The sequence below is a fragment of the Protopterus annectens genome, chromosome 1.part0 (assembly GCF_019279795.1).
Source record: "Protopterus annectens isolate FY-2018-M chromosome 1.part0, PAN1.0, whole genome shotgun sequence".
NCBI lineage: Eukaryota > Metazoa > Chordata > Ceratodontiformes > Protopteridae > Protopterus > Protopterus annectens.
In genome coordinates this window covers 1,290,136,714-1,290,162,684 of record NC_056725.1, presented here as the reverse complement: position 1 = coordinate 1,290,162,684, position 25,971 = coordinate 1,290,136,714, and the positions used below count along the sequence as shown (strand labels likewise).

General features: G+C 37.7%; 1 protein-coding gene across 1 annotated transcript in view; it reads left to right on the top strand.

The window, feature by feature from the left end:
* LOC122797659 (cytochrome P450 2D15-like) overlaps positions 1-25,971 on the top strand; it is a 685,649-nt gene that overhangs the window by 600,111 nt on the left and 59,567 nt on the right. Inside the window, exon 7 of the mRNA XM_044066203.1 lies at positions 8,325-8,512. Coding sequence (XP_043922138.1) covers positions 8,325-8,512 — 188 coding nt within the window. The remainder of the gene's footprint in view (positions 1-8,324; positions 8,513-25,971) is intronic.

Below are 25,971 nucleotides of genomic sequence, written 5' to 3'. Positions count from 1 at the left end.
CTACTTTCCCCAGGTGATGGAGGGGTACTTGAAGTCTCATACTATGTCAATGCTGCGTTGGACCATCATAGATGGCAAGGTGTTGAGGAATGTGCATTGACAGTCTAGAGACATCAGTGTGGACCCATAGTAGGCTATGGTCTGGATTGCAGTATTACCCCAAGGCAGTTGTACTGGACGTATCTCCAATGCATTATGCTGGGATACTAGTCTGGAGGTGTTCCTAGCCATAATGAATATGGAGACAACACCACCTGTGGAGGTATGGTCCATGTTTGGGGGGGTGACAGCTGTGGAATGCATCATAGCCTGATACTGCAGAGATGCTGTCTGCTGCTGTGAACCACCTCTCTATTACAGCAGACATGTGTCCTCCACTCCAACAAGTGCTTTGAGTGACTGCATCCTGATAGTTAGATGTCTACTGTTGAACAGCATGACCCTCAGATTGCATACATGTCTAGCTGTCATGGTGGTAATTACATTAGGAACACTGCCTAATAAGGCATCCTAGGGGTGGCAAGACACTTAGCCAATACCTGGAAACCCAGCGCTGACAGATGTAGGATATCTGTGGCAAGTCATTGGGTTCTGTCACTCATGTCATCACAAGCAGAAAGGTGCTGGATCCCCTGAGAATGACACAAAAACACATAAGCCAATGTTGCAGTCAATCATCTGTTGATAGTACCACAGCATAATTTTGGGTGACTGCAGTACACTGCTCAGTCACACCTGCCTGGACCACATAATCAGAGAGTTCATCCATGTCTCTTGTCATCTAGTCCAGGGAGGTGTGTCCTAAGTCATTCACACTCACATGGATACAGCGTGATACTCATAGTTGTTGTGAAGTACCATGACTGGCTGTGTCATGTGTTGGATGCTGGCATGTGATTGATATTTGGCTGTTACCTGCTCCATATTCAACTTAGTGAGTGGGATATGTGCGTGCCTCAGTACTGAGTTACCCATGATCACTGTATTGTGCAAGGTGATTAGCCTTAGGAGCTTAGGTTGAGGGACATACTGTGTAGGTTAAATATGTGTCCCTTGGCATGTGCTATGTCACAGTATATGAATGGGTGTCTGTCTTGCTGGTCTGTGCTGTTTAGGTAAATGTCCATTGAGTGCCTCTGTGAAGGTGGGTGTGTGGCTTTTCATTATATGTCAAGGCTGTCAAAGTGGGTGTCATGGTGAGCTATGTGTTCCACATGGTGTGGTGCAGGTATTGATCTTATCTTCTTGACCTGCTAGTCCAGTCTTTGCTGGAGACTGCATATGTCAACATTGGGTGATATATGGGTAACTCTCACAGGTCTGAGTGTTTGGTGTTTAGAGGGGAGGGTTGTCTGTTCATAGGTTCATAGGTAGGTACTAGGCTATTGGCCTTAGGGCCTATATAAGCCTAGCCAAAAAATGTACCCTGGCTTTCGCCACCCAAGAAAATTATTTTCCTGTGCCCCTGTCGAGCAGAGCCACAGAAGTGATCCCTGGGGTGAATTTCCCATTTCCCATCCAATCATCAAGATTTTTCTTGAAGAGTGCTAATGAGGAGCTCTGTTTGACATAGATAGGTAGTCTGTTTCAGAGTATGGGAAGTCTCTGGGACAGGAATCTATCCCTCAAGCATGTTCTGTTTATTGTGGTGACAAGGTTTAGGTCCCTAGAGCATGTAGCTTGGAGGGATTGGGATTTCTTTAAGTGGAGCATGTCCAGCAGCTCTGGGTTTGACATAGATTTGCATGTTAGGCAGAGATCGCCCCTGAGTAGGCGATATGCGATGGAGTAAAGCTGTAATTTTTTGAGACGGTCTGCGTAGGGCATCTGTTTGAGGCCAGTAATCCTCTTTGTGAGGTATTTCTGTGGTCTTTCCAGTTGTTGTAGATGTCTTGTGAGGTACATACCAAAAGGGGTATTGTACTCTATAATGGGTCTAATGAGTGATGAGTAGAGGGGAACAGTGACCTTTTTTTTTCTGGATGAGAATCCTTTTGTGATGAGATGAGCCACATAGAAGGATTTCCTGACCACTGTGGCAATGTGATTATTAAAGGAGAGACAACTGTCCACCTGTGTTCCAAGGTCTCTTATCACATTTTCGGCATTAAGTAGACTACCAGCTATGTGGTAGTTCATGGGTACAGAGTTTTTACCAAAGGGGATGACAATACACTTTTTGGGATTGAGCTTCAGGCCATGGCTTTGACACCAGGTATCTGTCTCAGTGAGGCCCTTTTGTAGTTTGTCCACATCGTTAGGAGTTTCGATTATGGCTCCTAGTTTGCAGTCATCTGCAAACTTTGTTAGCCAAAGACCTTCTGTGTTAACCTGCACTTCAGAGATGTAGATACCAAACAGGAGAGGACCCAGGACTGAACCCTGTGGTACTCCACTTGTCACTGGTCTGAAGTCGGATTTGGAATCCGCTACTTTCACAGTGGGGGTTCTGTCCGTGAGCCAGTTGGCAACCCATCTTGTGACAGGGATTTATACCTAGTTTATTGAGCTTATCTATAATTCCAGAGTGGGGGACGGTGTCGAAAGCCATGGCGAGATCTAGATAAGCTGTGTGAACCATTTTACCCTCATCTATGGCTTTGGTGACTGCTTCAAAGAAGTCAATCAGATTTAGGAGACATGATCTGCCTTTTACAAATCCAAACTGGGTAGGATCCAGAGTTTGGAGATTACCAATGTCTTTGTTTATGAGTTCCACGATGATATGTTCCATGGCCTTGCAGACCAAGCTCATCAGGCTAATGGGGCGGTAGTTCCCTGGGTCCTGATTGAACATGGTACATAGGTAGGGTGCCAGTTCATTCTGTAGTTCCTGTAGAATGCAGCCTGGGATATTGTCAGGTCCCATGGATGCTGTGTTCTTGGCTTTGGAGAGTGTGTTTTTTACCTGTGCAGCCGTGATTATAGGAACTTTGCATTCTTCCGGTATAGAGATGGGCCTTCTAGGGGGTGAGAGGGGGGTAAAGTTAACACTGTACCTATCTGCTAGGATGTTGGCAATATCAGTTGGTTCTTTATATTTAGTGCCATTGTGCTGTAACTCAGAGCAGATCTGAGTGTTCCCATTGAGAATCTTGACATAGCTATAGAATGCTTTGTGGTTGTCTTTTGAGTCAGTGGCAATTTTGTTTTCGTAACTAGCTTTGGAGGATTTTATGAGGGATCTCAGCTTTTTACTGAGGTTGACCAGGGAGTTCCTCCAGTCATGGGATTTTACTCTTTTTTGCAACACTTTCTTTCTTCTGTTGTAGAGTTTGTTTATGGCAGAGGACCACCAGATTGGCTTCCTTTTTTTGAAAGATAACATCTTGGTTCTATTAGGGATAGCATGATCCATGCACTCGTGTAAGTGCTTATAAAGTGCATTTGTGTAGGATTCAGCAGTCATACCTCTATTGTCCGTCTGCGTGGGTGTCATGAAGTTTACCACTTCTGTCTTAAGAAGTGTGAAGTTGGCTTTGGAGAAGTTTTTTACAATGGTTTCCCTAATTGGGGGTGGGGCTGGGATGTGGATGTCTAGGCTGATTAGCTTGTGGTCGGATCTGACCAATGAGGAATTTACCTCTGGTGTGGAACACTGGTTTCCCATGTTGGTAATGACCAGGTCTAGGATATTGCTGCCCCTGGTGGGGATGTGAATAAGTTGATCCAATGCATTGGAATTTATGAATTCTAGAAAACGTTGAGCAAAAGAGTTGGTACATGAGTAGTTTTCCCAGTTAATGGTGGGATAGTTGAAATCGCCCATTATTAGGGTGTTGGGCTGTACCCTAATACTTTCCAGTGTATCAAGAAATGAGGAGTGGGAATCCTGGGGCATGGTGGGGGGTCTGTAGCAAGCTACAATTTGGATTGTGGTCTTGCCCAGAGTTAGTTGCACTTGGATAATCTCGGATGCATTATGCTGTGCAACTAGCCTGGAGGTGTGGATATCCTTAATGAATATGGACATGCCTCCGCCTTTAGTGCTTCATTCTAGGTTAGGTGGCCCAAAGGTGTGGTATGAATTGTAGCCTGGTAATGCAAGGGTGCTCTCTGGAGCTTTGAACCAGGTCTCTGTCACTGCACAGATGTCAGTGTTCTCCATTTTAAGGAGTGCCTCAAGTGAGTGCATTTTGAGGTTTAGACTTCTAGCATTGAGAAGCATTATCATCAGATTTTGCTTGCTTGTACCTGTTACGGTGGTGAATTTGTCATTTGAACCTTGCCTAAAAAAGGCACTATAGGGGTGGCAAGAGCCTTCGCCAGTATCCGGAATCCTAAGGGCGACAGGTGCAGGGTGTGTGTGTGTGTGTGTGTGTGTGTGTGTGTGTGTGTGTGTGTGTGTGTGTGTGTGTGTGTGTGTGTGTGTGTGTGTGTGTGTGTGTGTGTATATGTGTCTGTGTACATGAGGCAGTTGCAACAGTGCCTCAGAACAGACAAGTGCACCATGTTAATGGGTGAAAGCACAGTAAACTGCCCTTCAATCATGCCAGGAGGGGTGGACATAACTAGTAAGTACTGAGGCTACTTCTATGATGAATGAGTACTGCTGACAGCTCCCAGATGTGTCACACTTCTTGATACAATAACTTGGTGAAGTGCCAAGCCATAACGCTATTTGAAGTGCAAGAAAGAAAGAACTAGCATGATGTATGGGTGGAACAGAAGGCAGACTTTCTGCCACCTGCAATACTTTACCTCAGTTGTACAGTTATCAGCAGCTTTGGCCATGTGAAAGTTCAGTATGGTCTGTAGCGCATGCGGTAACTGCATAACACTATAGTAGACATAACTAAATAGACAGGAGTTCTAATCCTGATTCTGGTAAGTATGTGTGTGTGTGTGTGTGTGTGTGTGTGTGTGTGTGTGTGTGTGTGTGTGTGTGTGTGTGTGTGTGTGTGTGTGTGAATCATGTACTGTCTGGCTTATACCATTTTTTGACTTGTGTACTTGTGTATCCTGTGTGAGGTATACCTGTCCCTCCAAACCATTCTGTTGATGTTGCAGAAGAGGTTTAGATCCATAGATTAAGTATTTCTGATGCTATTTGACTCACTGATGTGCAGTAAAATCCACCAGTAATGGGTCAGAGGATGCCTTGTATGTCAGCCACAGGTCACCTCTTCGGAGTATATAGGATACCAAGTATAGTGTCAGGGCTTTGACATGCTTTTTAGGCCTTGTATCCTTTTAGTATGTTTTTTCCCTGGGGTTTCCAGTTGTTGCATGTGTCTGGACAGATACTTGCCAAAGAGGGCATTATATTCAATGATTAGCCTAATGAGGGCCGAGGAAAGGGAGACAATGACATCCCTAGATCTAAACACAAATCCTGTGTTTATGAGCTGTTCACTTTCTTACAACAATAGACGCATGTTGGTCAAAGGTTAGGTCACCTTCCACATCAGTTCCCAAATCCTAAACAACTGGGTCATCTCTTAGGGGAGTATTGTCAATGTGGTAGTTCCCTAGGAAGATGGCTTCCCAAAGGATACAATAATGCATTTTTTGACATTCAGCTTCAGTCCATGAGTTTAGCACCAGTTATTTATTTGGGACAAACCTTCCTGCAAGATGGCCAACTCATTTGGGAATTCAAGGACTGCTCCAAGCTTCCCGCCATCTACAAACTTAGTCATTTAATGCCTTCAGGCTCCCTGGACATGGCACAAGGTCTCAGTTTTCATCAAGTATTCCATCCCTTCTGAGGAGATACCTATTGACTCTACCAATAAGCTCACTGAACCCCAGCTTACACTAGGTAAATTGGATCCTCCAGTTATAGCTTGTTCCATGTCCCCTTCCATGTGCCTACATGACCATTATAACTTTCTACCATTCCTCGAAAACATCTCAATTATAGATTGATCTCTAATCCTCCATGACTTCAACTACCCATCCATAGACTGAAATATTTATTCTTCTAGTATCAGTTATGTACAATGTTTCTTAGACTGGGTAAATGAGAATTCCCTGGATCAAACTGTCAGTAACCCCAACAGGGGCAGATATATTCTGGAACTAGTTATTCCAAATATAACTCAAACCTGCTCACTGCCCAAGGTTAATTGCTCAGCTGTTAAGTTTGATCTCTAACTGGTTACCTTTACCTTTAGAACATTCTCTTCCATGGTTACTAACATCACCTGTTTTAGAGACTTCAAAAAAGCTAACTTTTTGCAGTTGTGTAACAAAATTCTCCTGTATACCCCAGTATAGAACTGGGATATCTAGCCACATTTACTAAGGACCTTTATTCTCATTTAGAAAAATGCATTAATAGGACTGTCCCCAACATGACCAAATACATTGGCAAGTTTAACAACAAAGCTTCTGGTGGTTAGTAGCTGTAAATAGACTTTGCAACAGAAGGAAGAAACTGCTCAGATTACTTTGGAAGACAGAATTTAAAACACCTCACAAAGAAATGAAGGCAGCTGTTAAGACCAGCAAAGTCACCCTTGGATGAAGGCTTGTTTCTGAGGTAACAGATAATAATAAGTCCTTCTTCAACTATGTCAGAAAACTAAGGAATAATTCACATAACTACTCATAACTTATCAATAATGGCACCTCTTATTGAAATCCTAAAGACATCGCCAACATATCGGTTAAAATGTTTGCTACAAACTTCTCCCCTGAAACTATCATACCCACCTCATGACAGGATGATAAACAAACTAATATCCTTAAGCATAGATCATTATGCAGTCAAACAGCTCATGGACAGAATGGATATTCTAATGGTTGATGATGCCTCCTCAAATAAGGGAAAGGTGACTAGTGGCATTCACCAGGGGTCAGTATTGAACACCCTCCTTTTGGACTTTATTTCTTTGATATCATTATGGACAACAAAGATTTCTGGCTGTCTAGTTTTGCAGATGGTTGTAGGCTGGGTGTAGTTGTCCTATCAACAAACAATATGTATTACCTTCAAGTGAAATTATCACACATTAACAACTGGTGAACCGAGAAAGGTGTCAAATTAAATGCTAGGAAATGCAGTATCATCTCCTTCGGAAAATAACAAAATACTACCTATTGCTTCAGTGGCATCCCACTTTCTAATGACTCTGTCATTAGAGACGTGGACATTTGAGTAGATGACTCCTTCTCCTTTGATTAGCATGTAGTAATCATAGTCAGGAGGTCCTTTTGTGTATCATAATTAATTGCCAAGGGCACATTTTTCAAAACCAAGCAAGTTATTATTCTTATGTGTTCTACCATGGTTAGATGCATTATAAAATTGAATGCACCCTTTGATATACATCTCACTAGGGATATCAAAAAACTGAAAAGACTGCAGAGATTCCTAACCAAAATAATCTCAGACCTCAGAAATATTAGCTATCAGGAGAAACTGAAGACCCTCTTCTTGAACTTGGTGTCACATAAACTTTTGAGGGAAGACCTATGCCTTGCTTTCCATGCCCTCAGGGACCCCCTTTTGCTCAATGTGTCAGATTGCATAGCCTGCACTAGAACAAGAGATCTGAATCTACATCAGGGAATAAATGAATCTAGATGGAGAGACAGGTTCATCACCAAACACCTCCCCTTGTTCTGTAGTAGACAAGCCTTGAATGTCAAGTAGTGTGATTGCTTCTTTGTCTTCAAACATAGCTTAGACAAATGGATAGGTGCTCTAAAATAGGTGCTCTAAAATACACTCTGAGACTTACAGGCCTTTCCCTCACTGAAAAGGAGGTTGGTAGAGCCTGAAGATGCCTATTGACAATGCAAACATGGCCTCTGGTCTAATAGCTATGTTTCCTATGATTTCCAATAGTACATGCACACATACACCATATCACATTCATATATATATATATATATATATATATATATATATATATATATATATATATATATATATATATACAAATGTATAGGGGTTAGTATGCTTCCCATTTGGCATTTTGATGTAAGTTAGTGGGGAAAAACTAGTCTTTTTCAAGGGGCACACCTTTTCATAACATCCCCCTGTGTCCATCATGTAGTGGAACTTGATAATGTCCTAGATTCTAAATGTTCAAAAAGCAGCACAAATTATTTCACTTCCTTTATACCTTATGCATGCTTTTGTAGTGTGGTCTTTGCCTCCATTACTACACCACGGCCAGGTGCCACTCTTTTGTGCCGTGGTGCTCCTATATTTTCTTCCAAGGCTAAGTGTTTTGCCTAAAAGTGGTTTGTTTATGAATGTTCCTCACATATATAAATGTTATGTAAGAAATATATGAACACCTGCTTTTATTGTGTAATTGGAGATATTTGTACTGGAAGATGTAATGTGTGGTGCTCATTCTTTTCAGATAAAATCCATGACGAAATCGAAAAGGTGATTGGAAAAGAGAAAAATATTAAGACTGAAGACAGAGTGAACTTGCCCTTTACAGATGCAGTTATCCACGAAGTTCAGCGATATGCTGATATTGTTCCAACTGGGCTACCTCGACAGATGATACGAGATGTAGATATTATGGGGTACTGCATTCCCAAGGTATGCAATATTCATAAAGGAAATGTTTGACCAATATATAAAGTTACTGCCCAATAACTAAGAAAGAACAATTTCTCTGTATGTGCTATTTTTTTTTTTCAATAATCATTTTTTATTGTTTTTCACAACCATATTACAAATTCACACACTATGTACAATATATACAAAATGCTTCCATTGGTTAACTTCACATTATATGTTAACCTCATGTATTGATCATAGGTACAGCACTAACAATCAAAAGGAAAAAAAAAACAACATTAACAAATCAAAGCCAACAATCTGTATTTTCTCTACCTCCTCTATCTAGTCTAAGATTGATTTTACACTGTACTCTGGGTCCCGAGAAAAAGTGGATAGGAACCTCTAAGTCAACACAATATTAAAAATTTGCTCCCATATTTTTATATTTTTGATATGTTTCTTATGGTCACTAATTAACAGTTTATGCGCTAAGATGTAGTTTGTGCGCTAAGATGTGTTTTATTGCCAACAATCTGAAATTTTCCCACGATGTCTGGGCTGGGTTCAACCAATTCTTGGCTATATATAATTTCATTAATAAGCAAATATTCATAATTACAATCCTTTTTGATTTATCTAAATTCTCCGGGGGAATATGAAGAATCATAAACTCCCAAGAGAGTGTTGAGATTTGGTAGCCCATTTTTTGTAACTGCAATTTTAGTGAATTCCACAATTTATAAATGCACTTACAACTCCAGAACATGTGAAGCAAATCCGCTGTCTGATCTAAGCATTGTGGGCATTTGGGTGAATTCTTCGCATCAAATTTGTGAAGAGTGAGACGAGTATAGTATGCGTTGTTAAATATCATCAGCTGCATAAATACCAATTTTTGAAGGGATACGGACTTTAATGTTAAACTAAATGCCTCCAATATCTTATTGTCATCTGACAATATCAATTTCTCCCTCCAGTAACTCGATAAAAGAATATAATTGTTGTACTTCCTCTCTTTTATCAATTTATATGCTGCGGTTATATATTTTCTATCCTGCAACAGCGCTTCCCACAGATTACGAGAAGTGATTAAGTCCTCTCCTTTCATTTCAAAGTTATTAAAATAGTTTATTACCAAGTCTTTTAGCTGTCTTACAATAATGAAATAGGAAATAGGAAGTTCCATTTCTTTTAAAATATCATGTACTGCTACTCCTAGAAAAGGATATAAATTGAGTACAGTTAACTCCTTAATTAAGGGGAATTTCTTTAGATCTATCAATTGACTACCAATTGTTAAGTTTGGGTTCCCATGAAACGGTTGGAAAACCATCATATATTGTAGTAAGTTTAAGGAAGCAAAAAGAGTTTGAATTGCCGTTACATAGCTCTTGATGTGCTCCATTAACTTATATTTACTCATTGTTTGATTATTCAGAAAGGGTAATGCTTTAACATTGACTCCCACTTCACTTATATGCTTATACGTTAGGAGCACCCATTTGGGTGTCCATTTTCTACTATCACTGTCGAAGTAAGACGTCTTTAAAATCCTGTTGGCCTGAATCACTAAATAGTAAATTTCAAAATCCAGTAACTCCAGCCCCCCCTTATTTTTTGGAGCCATCAATTTTTCATATGATATTCTCGTCTTCCTGGGTTCCCAAAGAAATCTCCCCAATCCTATATGAAGCTGTTTAAAGAATGTTTTCGTAATTCTGAGTTGTGCAGCTCTAAAAATATATAACATTCTGGGAAGAATATTCATTCTTATAATTGCTGCTCTTGCCATCATTGGTAACTTCAGTTTACTCCATCTTTCTAGATCCAATGTTATTTGATCTGCAGTTGACTTTACGTTGTTAATAAAAAAATCTCTATTTTCAGTTGAGAATGCAATCCCCAGATATTTTATCCTTTCTTCCGTCATTACTTGTCCTATCAATGGTAGCATTGAAAAGGGTGTGGGTGTCTTTAATGGGAATATTTTAGATTTTTTAAAATTTAGCTTGTAGTTGGAAATTCTCTCAAAGCTTTCTATTGCAGCTAATATTTTTTCAGTATCGGAAACAGGTGTGGTACAATATATGTTTAAATCATCTGCAAAGGCAGCCATCCTAACCTTTATCCCATACAGTACTGGAGAATTATAAAAGACATTTTGCTTAAGGTGTAAAAATAAGGGCTCCAAGTAAAGATTAAATAAGATGGGAGATAATGGGCAGCCCTGTCGGGTACCATTTTTGATTTGTATCCTATTCGAGCATTCGTGATTTATAAATAAATTTGTGTATGCATTATTGTATAGTATCCTTAACGTTGAGATAAACTCCTGCGGTATATTAAAATATGGTAATATATCAAATAAATAAACCAAATTAACCCTATCAAATGCTTTCTGGGCATCAATTATTAGGGCGTACAAATTCAGGTTTTTATATTTCGCATAAGAGATTAAGGTATGAAGCGTTAAGGTATTGTCCGTGGTCTGTCTCCCATCCATAAACCCCGCCTGTTCCTCTGATATTATTAGATTTATTACCTTTTTCAGTCTACTCGCCGGAATGGATGTCATGATTTTCATGTCAATATTCAAAAGTGATATGGGCCTGTAATTATCAGAATTTTTGGAATCACCTTTCTCCTTCAGTATCAGAACTGTCCTTGAGGCATTAAAATGAGGATCATTAATTCTATTTAGAATGATATAATTGAAAGTCTGTGACAATACATTACTCAGAATCTCACTAAAAGATTTGTAGAATTCCGAGGTCAAGCCATCTGGCCCTGGGGCTTTGTGAGGCTTTAGTTTCTTGATTGTCTCTAGCACCTCCTCAACTGCAATCGGTTTGATTAAATCTCTATGGAAGTCCTTATCAATATTAGGGAAAGTGATTTTCTGTAGAAAATCTTTCCTGTCTTTATCTTGCAAGAGTGTCTGCTGCTCGCCGTAAATCTGATTAAAAATTTTTTCAAAGGTCTTCATGATATCTGCCTTGTCAGTATATGTAGTATTGTTATAGTGTATTTCAGTAATTAATCGTGTTGATTTCGTCTGGTTAATGATACGAGCTAATGCATTCAAGGGGGTTTGAATATGATTTGCATATTTTACTAAATTTCTTTGTTCATAAAGTGACAATTTTCTATTATGAAGTAAAAACAGTTCTTTCTGACATCTTAATAGCTCCGTTTCTGTCTGTTCATTATAGTTCCTCATCAAATCTTGGTCCAATAATTGAATTTTGGTTTCTAAATCCAATTGAGTCTTATTTTGCAATTTTTTATAATATGTAGCTTTTTGGATAAATAGTCCTCTTAGCTGCGTTTTAGTTGTAGCCCATTCTATATCTATTGGGTGTCTATTTTGGGAAATATTGTATAATAACTGTTTAAGAATCTCCTTGACTTCCATTAAGATATCCTCCTTGGTTAGTAAATATGGGTTCAAGGACCAATTATACCCTCGAAGCCTCTTAGTATTCATATTATTGCTATTTAAGGTTAAAGTTATCTTTGAATGGTCTGAGAGTTGTCTGACTTGATTAGAAACACTAGGGTCGGCTGAGATCAGTACCTCTGAAATTAAGAAAAAGTCAATTCTCGACCACATTTTATGGCAGGTTGAGTAAAAAGTAAAATTCTCTGCTTTTCCTTGTGAGTGTATGTGTTTAAAAGGGTCATACAGTTTGAAATCAATTTTCAATTCCTTCAATGCTACCATTGCCTGTTTATTGAATGCTTTAGAAGCACCCAACTTGTCTAATTTCAGATCTTGATAAGAGTTCCAGTCCCCTCCCATCACTATATAGCAATTATTATATGACTGTAAAATGGAATAAATTGAAGTTATAAAATGATGCTGATTAACATTAGGGGCATATACACAAATTAGTACTATAGGTTTATCATAACATTTGGATGTGAGAAGCACCAAACACCATCTACCCTCCTGATCCATTTTCACATCCAAAATATCTCCCTGAAAGTGATTCTTAATTATAATTGCCACCCCTGCACTATTCGTTGTTCCTTCCGCCGTCACAATCTTCCTAACCCATTTCTTATCTTTCAGTGACTCCCACTGGTCATTAGTCATATGTGTTTCTTGTAATAAAATACAACCTGCTGATGATTTGAGAAACAAATTAAAAAACAGCTTTCTTTTTTTCATGTTCTGGAGTCCTTTGACATTCCAAGATTCTATTATCCACATTTAAAGCTCCTTAGAAATGTACATCGATGTCTAATCTTTTTAAGCAACCTTAGAGTAACATAAGTTAGCATATCGTCAATTGTTTGGAAGCAAAACTGCCATCCCATCCCTACCCAGTGCCTATCCACTATTCCTCTGGACCAGGATGAACATAGGTTTTTCACATTACTGGAAACCATCTGAGTAACTAACCTACTAATTCTATTATTTAACAATAAAACCCCATGCAAAAAACCTACAACAACTACTTCTACGTCTACAAAGCCTAATTCTGACATTCCCTACTAAACACTACTATAAGTAAATACAGCTCTGAACATATTTTTGGATATACAAATAAACTAATTGTACCGTGAAATTCTAATGTACTTCAGTTCACTCCAGCTTTATATTCAGCAATAGCATATAACGTTTTGATTTGTTGTTCTATACAGAATTAAATATTAGTTGACATAGAAAGCACATAGTTATTTAACATTTCCCAACACCCTGCATCTACTGGATTAAATGATGTAACTACTTTAATCTGCTTTGTTCCTCCCATACAAACTTATGTTAATATTGAAAATCAATGCAGTTAAAAATAAAACTATAATGGCACTTTCACTTCTGGTAACCATATGTAAAAGAGAGAGGAACAAAAGGGTTAAAAAAGCATAAAGGGAGCACAGCAGAAAGGAGAAGAAAGAAGGAAAATGCCTTAAATTACACATTTAGAAACATCTTCTTTTATGTTCTTTTATTGTTATCTGCACATTGTTTTAATCTGTTAATCTAACCATTTTTGTACCATTTTTCATTTGGAAATGATACACCTATCTAAAAGAAAAAAAGGAAAGAGATAAAAGAAAAGGGAGACAGAAAGTGAGAAAAAAAAATATATAAAAAACCACAGTACCTTATTCTGCCACTACACATTACAATCACCTTCTCTAATACTCAATGCATTCCCACAGCATTTACCTGCATCACTCTGACTTCACCCAATATCTTACAGTCCTTTTCCTTCTAAATAAGTCCAAAAGGTTTCGTTTTGCCTCTCCAGCAGTTCTTCTTTCTTCCCAGCTATTAAAAGTGTTAAGGCAGTCTAAATCCTTTCCTTCGCGCTCGCGACGGGGGACCCAATTCGCGAACGGACCTCCTAGCTGCGCCACACTAAAAACGGTCCCTCTACTTCCTCCAATGCATTTCCTGTTGCCTCGTGGGTTACTAGCGCTCGCTACAGCCATAAAACTTCGTGGGAACTTCGTGTTGAAACTGGAACTACGAGATCAGAAGATAAGAAGATGAATCTCCAGGCCTGCTACAAGAAACAGAACAGACAAAGGATTTTAAAGCCTCAGATCGTCGTAAATGAAGAATCCCATTCTCCCTGATGTTGCAGAAAGCCTAGATGAACTGTTCACATTTCTGAAGATGGCAGAGCCTTAAAAAGCTTCAAAAAAGTAGGTCTTGCTTCTTTTTTTGTGCTTACAGAGTATTTAATGCCATCCACAGTAAAAATTAAGTTATTGGGATATTTCATTTGAAATCTGATATTTTTGTCAATCAGAAACTTACAATATGGAGCCAGCATTTGTCTAGATTGCCTTATTTGTGTTGGTAAATCCTGTGCTATGGAGATTTTATTATTTTGCCACATTATAGATCCACCAGTTTTTTTTATAGTTAACAGTATTTTGCTCACATCTTGGTAGTTCAATATTTTAACATAAACAGGTCTGGGTATATTTGAAGCTTGAGATTTTCTGTATGCTCTATGCGCCCTTTCTATGACCATCTTTTTAACATCCTCAGAGCCCTTGAGCAGTATTTCGAATATTTGTGTAATGGAAGTGATCAGATCATTATATTGAATAGATTCTGGGATCCCTCTGATTATTATATTGTTACGTCTGGATCTTGCTTCCAAGTCCAGAATTTTGTTTTGCATCGTTTGAATGTCTGCCCCATGTGTCTCTGTTCTTTTAGTAAGCATTATTATGTTGTCTTCATTTGCAGCTATTCTAGTTTCTGCTTTCTCCATTCTTTCGAGAATCCGGTTGCATGTGTCACTAAATGTAAGCGTTTGAGCTGTTAGCTCTTTTAAGGCATCCTGTATAGGTAGCAATGCTGATTTGATTTCTTCCATTGTGACCTGCTGATCAGGTTTTGTTGTTGCCCCTGTTTTTGCAGTCTCTTGCTGTTTGATAGTTTTCTGTCTCTTAAATAAAGATTCTTTCTCCGGCGATTGCAAAGCTGACAACTTAGTTTTGGTAGTTGTAGTTTCCATATTTTTGTCCTCTTTTGACATTTCAAAATTCTGCAAGTAGATTTATTTCCCAAGGAAAAGTTACAGAAGTGAGATAAGTCAGTCCTTTGTTCGGTGCTCTGTTCAGAGTCAACCTGACAATCAGATCCAATCCTGCTATTACCAAGTATTTTTTTCCGATTTTTCTTTCTCAGAACCAAAAGTGACTTCTGGTAGATTAGTAATTGCTGTCAATTAGTATGTTTACTCTAAGTATAACTCCACAGGGTTGATTTTTTTCTCAGGTATTTGAAGAGCTGAAGTACTGCAGTGCTTATAGAACGGCAGCCATCTTTGAATCCGTATGTGCTATTTTAAAATACAAGTTTAATACATTTTTACAAATATCAAACTGTGTTGTGCCAGATGGCACTCAGCCAGTTGCTTTCAGCCTGCATTGCCAGCCATATTATTCAAAATGGGATGTTATGATTTGGATATTTTGCTATAAAGGAGTGAGAAGGAAAGAAAGCTTTGCCCCAAATCAAAGGTAGCTTTGGTCTTCAATGTTAAAAGCTGAAGCAGTCTTCTCAGGTAACGTTCATATGGAATGTGTTCAGAATTACAAAATATAACTACTCATCTGAGATCATTCATTAAATAAAAACTGATGGTATTTAAGCTTACTTTTAGTGATTCCATGTAAGTCATAATGTTTAAATGAAAACTTGGCCAGTGGGTATAATTCCCATCTCCACCTCTTTAAAACATACTATAGAGGTAACAGCAGAATGGTACACTAACAATGTTATTGTTATACAGTAGAACATTAACCTTTGAACCAGTCATGTGGACTCCATATGTAGATGAGTTTATCTAATGACAGCAGTATGTATTCTGATACATAACATCTTTTAGAACAAACTACCTTTTCCCTCGCATCTCTCCTGGCACTGCTCAGTCATGTCTTCTTTCCTACCACTCATAAGATTTGTTTCCTCTTTACAAATAGCCATTTTTCAAAGCATGTATGATATAGTGTATTAGAATGCCTTAGAAAATCCATTTCTGTAACTGGTTACATGAGTTATTTTAGATGTGGTAAAATACAATTACTACTTCAAAAGGAATTGCATCAGCTTGACACCATTAAGAGCCTAGCAGCAAGTCTGTGAAACTACAGATTATAAAAAAAAAATCTTACATTTTTCAGACTACAAGATTTTTTTTAACTTGTAGTTTCAAAGGTAGTTGTTAGATATGCAATCAAGGATAGCACTGAGCATGACCCAGTTTCCAATTTGCCACAGAACAGTTAAGTGACTTGCTCAGAGTCACACAGTAGGCTAAAAGAGGTACAGGGAATCAAACCCTGGACTACAGAAACTAGCTTGTTGACAACTCATAGTCTTAATCATAGGAATTATAGGAATTATAAGAACCATAGGAAATACAAGGCAATCGAGTCTTAAGACCATTTACACCTCACCAGCACCTAACCTCAGAGTGTACTTCGCTTTTCAGTGAGGGTTAGGCCAGTCAAGTCAAGGGTGAGCATATGACTATCCATTAACTCATCCAATCACCAGTTGAAGGAATAGAGTGTATCCCACTGCTTGATTTGCAGTGTTAGTCTATTCCAGACATGGGGAAGGGGCTGTGGAATGAACCTATCTCTCCACCATGTTTTATTTATTTGCTGATGAACGTTTATATCCCTGATTCTGGTATTTGTTGGGCTATTTTATTTGTGGAGACACAACAGATCTAGGACCCCATTTTGGGTCAGTAATATACGGGAGGAAAGGCATGGATTCCCCCTAAGGAGTGTATAAGACTTTTAATAAATGGACAGTGCTTTCATCCTTTTCTGGTGGCTTAGGAATTTTTAACCAGTGATCTTCTTAGTTAGGACCCCCCCTGGCATTTTTCTAGCTTGATATGTCTAGTGAGTGACACCCAAAGGGAGCATTGTATTCTGTAACTGGCCTAATCAAAGCTGACTATTAGGGGACAATGACCTCTTCATATCTAGATAATATTTCTTTGGCATTTGCTGCAGTAAATAAAAGGATTTTCTCACTATTGTCATCACATAATGATCAAAGAAGATGGAACTGTCCATCCAAATTCTCGGTATTTAACAACATTCTCATTTTGGATTGGGGTGTAGTCTATGCTGAATATTAATGGAAGGGTCGTTTAACAAATGTGACAATATTGCACTTTGTAGCATTTAATGTGAGCCCATTTGTAGTATACTAAGTATTTATGAGCGTAAATTCTTGCTGAAGGGTTTGTGCATTAGAGGAGGGCTTGACAATCACCCCTAGTTTACAGTCATATATAAACTTAGTTAGCTAGAGGTCTTGGTTTATGGTCCATGTTTTTGTAATAACTATCTGTGAAAAAAGAAAGAGTTATGGTCTGGAGGTTAGTAAAGTAAATGCTTACCAAAAGACATCATAGCACAGAGCCCTGCAGGACATATATGTTCACTTTTATAACATCCCACAAGGCACCACCTACCTGCATTGTGTAGGTTCTATCTTTTATCCAATTTGCTATCCCTCTTACTACATAAGGATCTAGTTGTAATGCAGTCAGATTATTAACTATGCTAGAATGAGGGATGGTGTCAAACACCTTAATAAGGTCAAGGTCCACTGTGTGGACAGCATGACCATTGTCAACAGCCTGTTTCATCCTTTTCAAGAAGTTAATCACGTAAATTAGACGATCTACTTCTGACAAAGCCAAATTGCTGTGGGTCTAGCTTGATGAGATTTTTAATATCATAATTTACCAGGTCAGTTATAATATGTTATATGCCTTTGCAAAGAAGACATAGGCTAATGGGCCTATAATTCCTGGAGTCAGTGGTATAATTTAAGGTGTGAATCTGCAAGGGTTTCTTTAGTAATGTTTATTAAACAGCCAGGTATGTTATATTACATGGAGGAAATATTTTTAGTGTTGGAGAGTACCAAAAGTACATATTTTAATGATGCTGGGGAATCTGAGAGATTTAGGTATAAGCGGGCTTCGGATAGTCATATTCTAGGTAAAATTCACACTGAATTTGTTTGCTAGTATATAGGCAATGTCTACTGGATCAGAGAAGGTGCTGCCATTATGAACAGGTTCAAAGTACTGTTGGGTATCATTTCTTAGTTTCCTAATGTAGCTATAGATGGATTTGTTCAGATACTAACCTAAGTACATAGGCTGCTTTAGTATGTCTAATAGTGTTTTTCAGGTGTCTGTTAATTTTCTGATGTTATTCTTGATATGAGGGCCTTTTGATTTACCGTATACTTTAACATTTTTTGTAGAGTTTATTTATGTTAGTGGATCACCAGAGTGGTTTGATTTCAAATTTCTCATTATATTCAGATCTGATTGAGACTGTATAACATTCCTTTGTGAAGCTACCTGCTGTGACAATATCTGTACTGATGCTAGTATAAATGAACTGTGAAATTTCATCACTGAATTTGCTGAGATTAGTATGCTTAACATCTTTGAATTTTGAGATTTTGGTTTCAGTGGATTTAGAGATTTGGAAGGTGGAGTTAACTAGTTTACACTCTTACTTCACCAGGGAAGGGGAAACAATGGGCGTAGTACATTAATGAGCTATATTCAGAAGGACCAGGTGAAGAACATTATGTCCTCTTGTGGATTTGTTGGCAAACTGGACAGGGGTGTTTTTGTTTATTCAATCTGAGATCTTTAGGGCTTATCCTACACTGGAGGTATAGGTGCTTTAATGAGAGGTAGTTAAAATCTCAAAAAATAATGGCAGTCTTTTTTATATTGAGTTCATCAAGTACAGTTAGGAAACTTATATGATTTTCAGGGGACATAGAGGGTGCCTTTTATCAGGCTATAAATTGATAGTCAGTCCTGTTCAGTATGATTTGGAACTCAATGAGTTTGATTTTCTGGTTTCTGGGAATCTGTCTAGAGATTATATGGTCCCTAACAAATATGGGGATGGCACCACAGTTACCATCAGTTCTGTTTGGTGGGAGTGTTTTATGACCATTTAAACCAAGTTGCAGTAATTGCACAGATATGATATGTACCAACTGCAGGAGTGCCTCAAGGACAAGTAGTTGGCTGTTGAGAATTTTAGCACTGAGCAATGTCACCTCAATCTGATTCTGTTTTGGATTTGATATGTTAGTTACACTGGAATGTCTATTATCCGGTGTCTCCCTAAAGAAGGCACTATTTGGAGCATCAAAAGATTTAGTCTTGAAACAAGAGCTGCAGGCCATCCTTTGCAAAGCAAGTAGGATTGCTAAGCATTTTGGCCCATACTGACACATACTGAATTTCCCTGGAATGATGCTAACTATTTAACTAAGTGCAGAAGCCCATTATCTTATCTTTGTACCCAGTTATCATTCTTATCAGCATGTCTTTCAGGGTTTCGTGTCCCAAGTCATTCTCTACTATGTAGAACACCACCATCTTATAGTCATATTTGTTAAGAGAAGGGGTCTAAAGGGCCCTTGAGATATCAGAGACCCTGGAGCCTGAAAGACAACTTACCATCATGCCAATGTAAAAAGTACTTTTAACTGCTTTTTTATACTTTAACAAAGTTAAAACAAAATTAAAATACTGAGGCAATGAAGTCTTTTACTATCACATTCTCAGTGACATGAACACTACAATACTAAAAGTACTGACAGTATGTCAACAGTTAAAGCAAAACACAATAGAACTAAAAAAATAAGTTTTAATTTATTGTGTGTGTATTACAAGCTATGATAATGCATCAGAATCATTCTAAGTATTTCTTATTATATTTTAATATATGTTTAATTAAAATGGCCATCATGGGACCTGCAATATTAATGCGATCTTATTTTACTATTGTTAACAGAAACCATTTCAAGTCCTGTTCATATAAGTCATGCTACACATAAAAGAATGAGGTATTTGTAACTCTCATGTAAACAGAATAGCAGAAGTGTGACTCAAAGGCATCTTACACAGCTTCTGGAGCCTCAGCCTGACTACTTTCCACTTTTGCTTAATTTGCTGATCTGCATTCTATTCACAGTAGTTGTAAATCTTCAGGAATTGCTAACTGCAGTTTTCTCATGGATGCCAGTTTGTAATCTTTTTTACAGATCCTCCTCCACACCCTTTCTGAGGTGTCAGAGATGTCACTAAAATACAGTAGCTTTTAATCAACAGCTCCTACTTCAAAGAAATTTTAACAAACATTCAAACTACTTCTGCAATTCAGTTTGTTTAAAAGTAATTTATAAGTTCTCTCATATTATCTCTGTCTTTACAGTACAACACAGTGCAGTAGGTACAGCCATTTGTTTTTTAATTTGTGCTGTCATGAGATTGTTCTTTTTACTGAGGCACATCTGTCTTAATGTATCCCATTCCTCACTTCAGCTGGTGTATTGTTGCACCCTTGATTTGTTAAATTGCAGCATATTAATACTTCATCTATACCATAATCCTAGACCATGACAAATTAGTAGTTGCTGTGCTATGCATAAGTCTAAAACACTGCTGTCTGTACAATTGTTGCACTAACAAAAAATATACTCAAAAAATGTTATGCAAAGAAATTTGGTCAGCTGTGTGCTCTAATATAGTGCACTACATTTCCAGCTTCTACTGTTGTATTGCTACTGTAGATCAGTATGTGTGTACAGCTTTAAGAAGCTTTCTAGGGGCTTGCACAAGTGTATAAATACTGAGCATGTGCAAGCCTGACTGCCATTTTGTAGTAAGCTCTTGAGATGTTAGCATGTATGTCTTTTTAGTCTGTGTGTTAATCAGTTCATTTATATTTTGTAATGCTGCTATCCGTTCTGACGTGTTTCTATGTAATAAAGCATGTAAACGAACTACCCCGCCTGTTCGTCTATACTTAGAGAGGAATGAGTGACATGGTGCCAGAATGGGGTGCAGTTACTAAAGCTTCAAGACTGACAGGCACTCAGCAAAGACTGGAGGTACATAGAGGAGTGAATCAGCCCTATTGCACATATAACTCGCAAAACGGGTCAGAAACGAATTTTAGGCATTAAAACTTGCCAAAACTATTTCTTATTTACAAAATATGAAACAAAGCAGTCAGAACACTCTAAACAAATTTCTAAGTAACAGAAATATTCAAAATTACGATATATTAATAGAATTTTCGAAATAACTATGGAAAATGTTTGAAATAAAGTCTGAATCACATAAAATGAATAAAGTAAGGGAAACAGCTGCATTTTTTTCACTAAGCACTACTTTTGTACATTAATCAATGACATTTGAGTTGTCTGAAGTGTATAAAGTGTTTGCATGTTAGTGCCATACTGCAGTACAGTTATTTCGCAAAATACAGCCATTTCAAAGCATATTTCACAAAGTACAGTATTTCGAAGTTTATTGTGCATTTGAATGTTATCACAGGCTGCTGTGTGAGCTTGTTCATGCATAATTACAAGGGCCATCTTTTACAGTGTGTTTGGGCATACTTTGTTGGCATGGCAGACGGATTTCAAAAACCAGGTCTACTTGTGTTTGACACTAATATTGCAGAGAACTGGAGAGTGTTTGAGCAAGAGTACGATATTTTCATACCGGCTGCATTTTCTGATAAAGATGACCATACAAAGGCATTTATTATGCTTAATTTAGCTAGTTCAGATGCAATTGAAAGGGAGCATTCACTTGTATATACACCTGCTGTCTTTGCAGGAGAGGGGAAAAACAATCATATAGTTGTACCGACTGAGTCAAGGGAGGACCCTGAGTGCTTGAAACATAAATTCAGAGAAATGTGTAACCTGCAAATTAATATTACAATGGAAAGGCACTTATTTTACACAAGGGATCAAAAGCCTGGTGAAACTTTTGCAGCATATATAACTGTTTTGGGAAATAAGGCTAAAACATGAAGATTTGGTGATTTAAGGGAAGAGTCAATAAAAGACAGACTTGTGCATGGTATTAAAGATGATGATGTGAGAAAGATTTTGCTTCATGTTGGTGATTTAACTTTGAATAAGGCCATTGAAATTTGTCAAATATATGAGGTTACAGAAAAGCACACAAATATGCTTACAAATGAGAAATGCATGCTTTCAGTAACTTCCAAAGCTCATGTTGATAGTTTGCAGCATGGGGTTAGAAGAAACAGTCCCAAGCACATGGTAACAACTGTAACCCCTGCAGCAGCCACAGGGAACCCAGAGCTTTCTAACAAATTCCAGAGTTTGCATAGTCTCAGTAAAGCATAAGAGTGAGTCAGCAAACTCAAAGAATGGGCCCCCACCCTGTTTCATTGCTTAACTGTCATGATTGTGGTGGTAATCATGAACCTAAAATAGAAAACTGTTTAGCTTTTGGTCAACAATGCCACAGATGCAATAAGTGGAATAATTTCAAAAGGTTTTATAAATCAAAAGGCACACATTGTTATTACAATCTGTGACCCTACTTTTTATGTTGATGATGTGTCAGTGCTTCATGAAACAGTTGATACAATAGATTTGTGGGCAAAGAATGAAGTATTTTGTACTCTTTGGATAAACGGAAGACCCATAGAGCTCAAAGTTGACACAGGTTCAAAATGCAATGTTATGTCAACAGAAACATTTGCTAGAGTATGTGCTGGAGAAAAGCTTGATTTGGTGAAGCTTGTTGCTTATGGTGGTAAAGAAATTCAAACCGAAGGCTCAGTGATGCTTTTATGTTATTCTGCTGGGAGAAGCTATGACTTATTTTATGTAATCAAAAGGCATATATAGTCATTATTAGAGCTCAGAGATAGTTTGAAAATGGGACTGCTTTCATTTAATAAGGAAGTCCACCTTGTTAGTTTAAAAGACCACTACTCTAATTTCGCCCAGTCTATTTTCTCTACCTATGCTGAACTCTTCAAAGACAAACTAGGAAAGCATCCAGTTGTGTACTCCATGAAGTTAGACCCCGATGTCAGCCCAGTTTTCAGGCCAGCCCAGAAAGTACCAGTAACCATGCAGAATAGCGTCAAAGCTAAAGCAAAAATAAAGACGTAGCATTCAAATCCTTGATTGGTGGAACTCTGAGTGCTGAGGATAAGCTAGTATTTTGTGAGACTTTATTGCAATTATTGTTGTATTCTATATATGTACAGGTGTGTTATGGGTATGCGTGTGTGTGTGTATCTATAAAAAATATATATATGTGGGTGTGTGTGTTTGTGTGTGTATAGATAGATAGATATGTGATTATATCATCAAAAAGCAAATTCTCTTATAAGAGAATGTAAAAACGGTAATCATTTTAGAGTGAATCTAAAATGATCGCAAACAAAATTAAAACTATTTTTTCACCCCCCCCCCCCCGATTATATATCCCAACTCCAAGATCACATAGTGGGATAAGGGAAAACTTTCTTGCCCCTTCTACATTATGATTTTGTACAGTATGCAGTTGGAACAAGTTCCATAGAAAAGGAATGTTCGCTCATACTGTATAAGCATTCACTGTTATTCACAGGTCAAAAAATGTGCATTTACTCTAATGAGCTGAAAACAGATATATATTTGTGTGTGTCTGTAGATATATCTTTCTTCTTCTTCTTTCGGCTTTTCCCGGTTAAGGGCCGCCACAGCGGATCATCTGTCCGCTCATGATTGGCAGTGGAGTTTTACGGTGTCGAGTTGCCAGCCCTTTGCCCAACTTTCCACAGAAGGTATATACACACACACACACACACACACACACACACACACACACACACACTCACATCTAGGGCCAATTTAGAGTGTCCATCCACCTACTGCGTGTCTTTGAGATGTGGGAGGAAATCAGAGCACCCGGAGGAAACCCACGTAACCACAGGGAGGACATGCAGACTCTGCACAGAGGGCACCCCAGCCAAGAATCGAACTGGAGAACCTCTTGCTGTGAGGTGGCAACGCTAATCGCTTCACCACCGTGGCCAAATATATATATAGGTGTACTTACGATGAACAAAACACCCAAACATCCACATCCAAAAGACTGACAGTACAGATGTTGGCACTTACCTACGTATGAGCCAAACAACAACTATGGTACATACAAACCTGCAAAATGAATTATATAATTCTGAGATAGCACAATATCAGAGAAAGAGTATCTTCTTCAATCCCAAAAATTGTGCAATCTCATACACCTGTCAACATTTTGCTTGTTGTGTGCATGTGTGTGTGTGTGTGTGTGTGTGTGTGTGTGTATCTATATATATATATATATATATATATATATATATATATATATATATATATATATATATATATATACATATCTATCTATCTATATATATATATATATATATATATATATATATATATATATATACATATCTATATTATATACATATCTATCTATATATATATATATATATATATATATATATATATATATATATATATATATATATATATATATATATATATATATATATATATATATATATATATATATATATATATATATATATATATATATATATATATATATATATATATGTATAGTGATATATATATATATATATATATATATATATATATATATATATATATATATATATATATGGGTCCCCTTCACATGGTCGACTTTTCATAAAGTCGACTTTCATATAGTCGAGACCATATGATCGACTTTTGAAAAGCTGACCATGGGGAACCGCTATCTCTGCACAGTGCAGAATGGGAAAATTTCCCACTTCCGCACTGTAGTGCGATCTCGGAGTTGGTATATTTAAGTTAGGGGGTGTAGGGGGCAGAGCCCCCAACGGGGGGGTGCAGGGGGGCTCTGCCCCCCTGCTAACAGTTTAAGGTAAGTGTTTGTTGTGTTTATGTTTACTTTACATAGTCGGCATTCTGAAAGTCGATCATATGGTCTTGGCCATATGAAAGTCGACTTTCTGAAATGTTGATCATGTAAAGTAAACCCATATAGATATATAGAGATAGATAGATAGATAGATAGATAGATAGATAGATAGATAGATAGATAGATAGATAGATAGATAGATAGATAGATAGATAGATAGATAGATAGATAGATAGATAGATAGATAGATAGATACAGATATTTGGGTCCAATTGTGTTTAATCGACTGTATTAATGACAAACCCTGCCTGAAACCCACAAATAACACCAAAAAGGCTTTTTACCAAAAGAAAACTATACTGATATTGTAAAATGTCAACAAGATTTCATACTGACCACGTAAAAGGTCGATACCTTCCAAAGTGAACAAAGAGCACTCCAACCATATACTACTGCCATAAATAATGCAGGACTAGCAGTATTTTCTACATATTCACAATGTATGTGACTCGTATCAACACCACCACAAATACATAAAATAAAAAATCTCAACTGATGCTTCCACTGTACTAGAACTCTCTATTACTGTAACATAGTAACATATAGCCAGGCTAACATGTCATAGAAGGTCAGATTATACTCACACAATGTGTGTACCCATAACGGATGTCATTGACAGTATTAAACAGTATTATGACACAGTATGAATTACCAACAGCACCAATAGCACAAAGCATTTACTCCTACACACTGCATTGTCTATAGTTTGTATAACCTATTTCTTAAATGTTTGTCATGGTGGTTGTATATGCTAGTTTTGTATATATCAAAATGCACAGTATTGTGTTCAGTATATTTATGTTGGCTGACAATAATAAAAGAGAGTGAATGATTGTATGTGTGTCTTACACTGACGTCGTTAGTGTGGAGAGGACAAGAGAGGTCACATGACCATGTGCTTTATAATAAAGGAGGAAGCGAGGGTTGTTCCCCTCTTCCGTTTTTAACCACATTGATTGCCTTCACATGTGTCTATTTTCCTCTGTAAATGTATGTCTAACCTGACTTTCTTACCCTTAAAATGATACCGCCAACAATTTATACTCATGAATGTCTACTAGTCTGTAACATTTGCTATGCGGTGTGTATGCTTTAGTGCTTTAGGTGATGGATGGCGATACCTGATGCATCTGTCCTGTATGATGT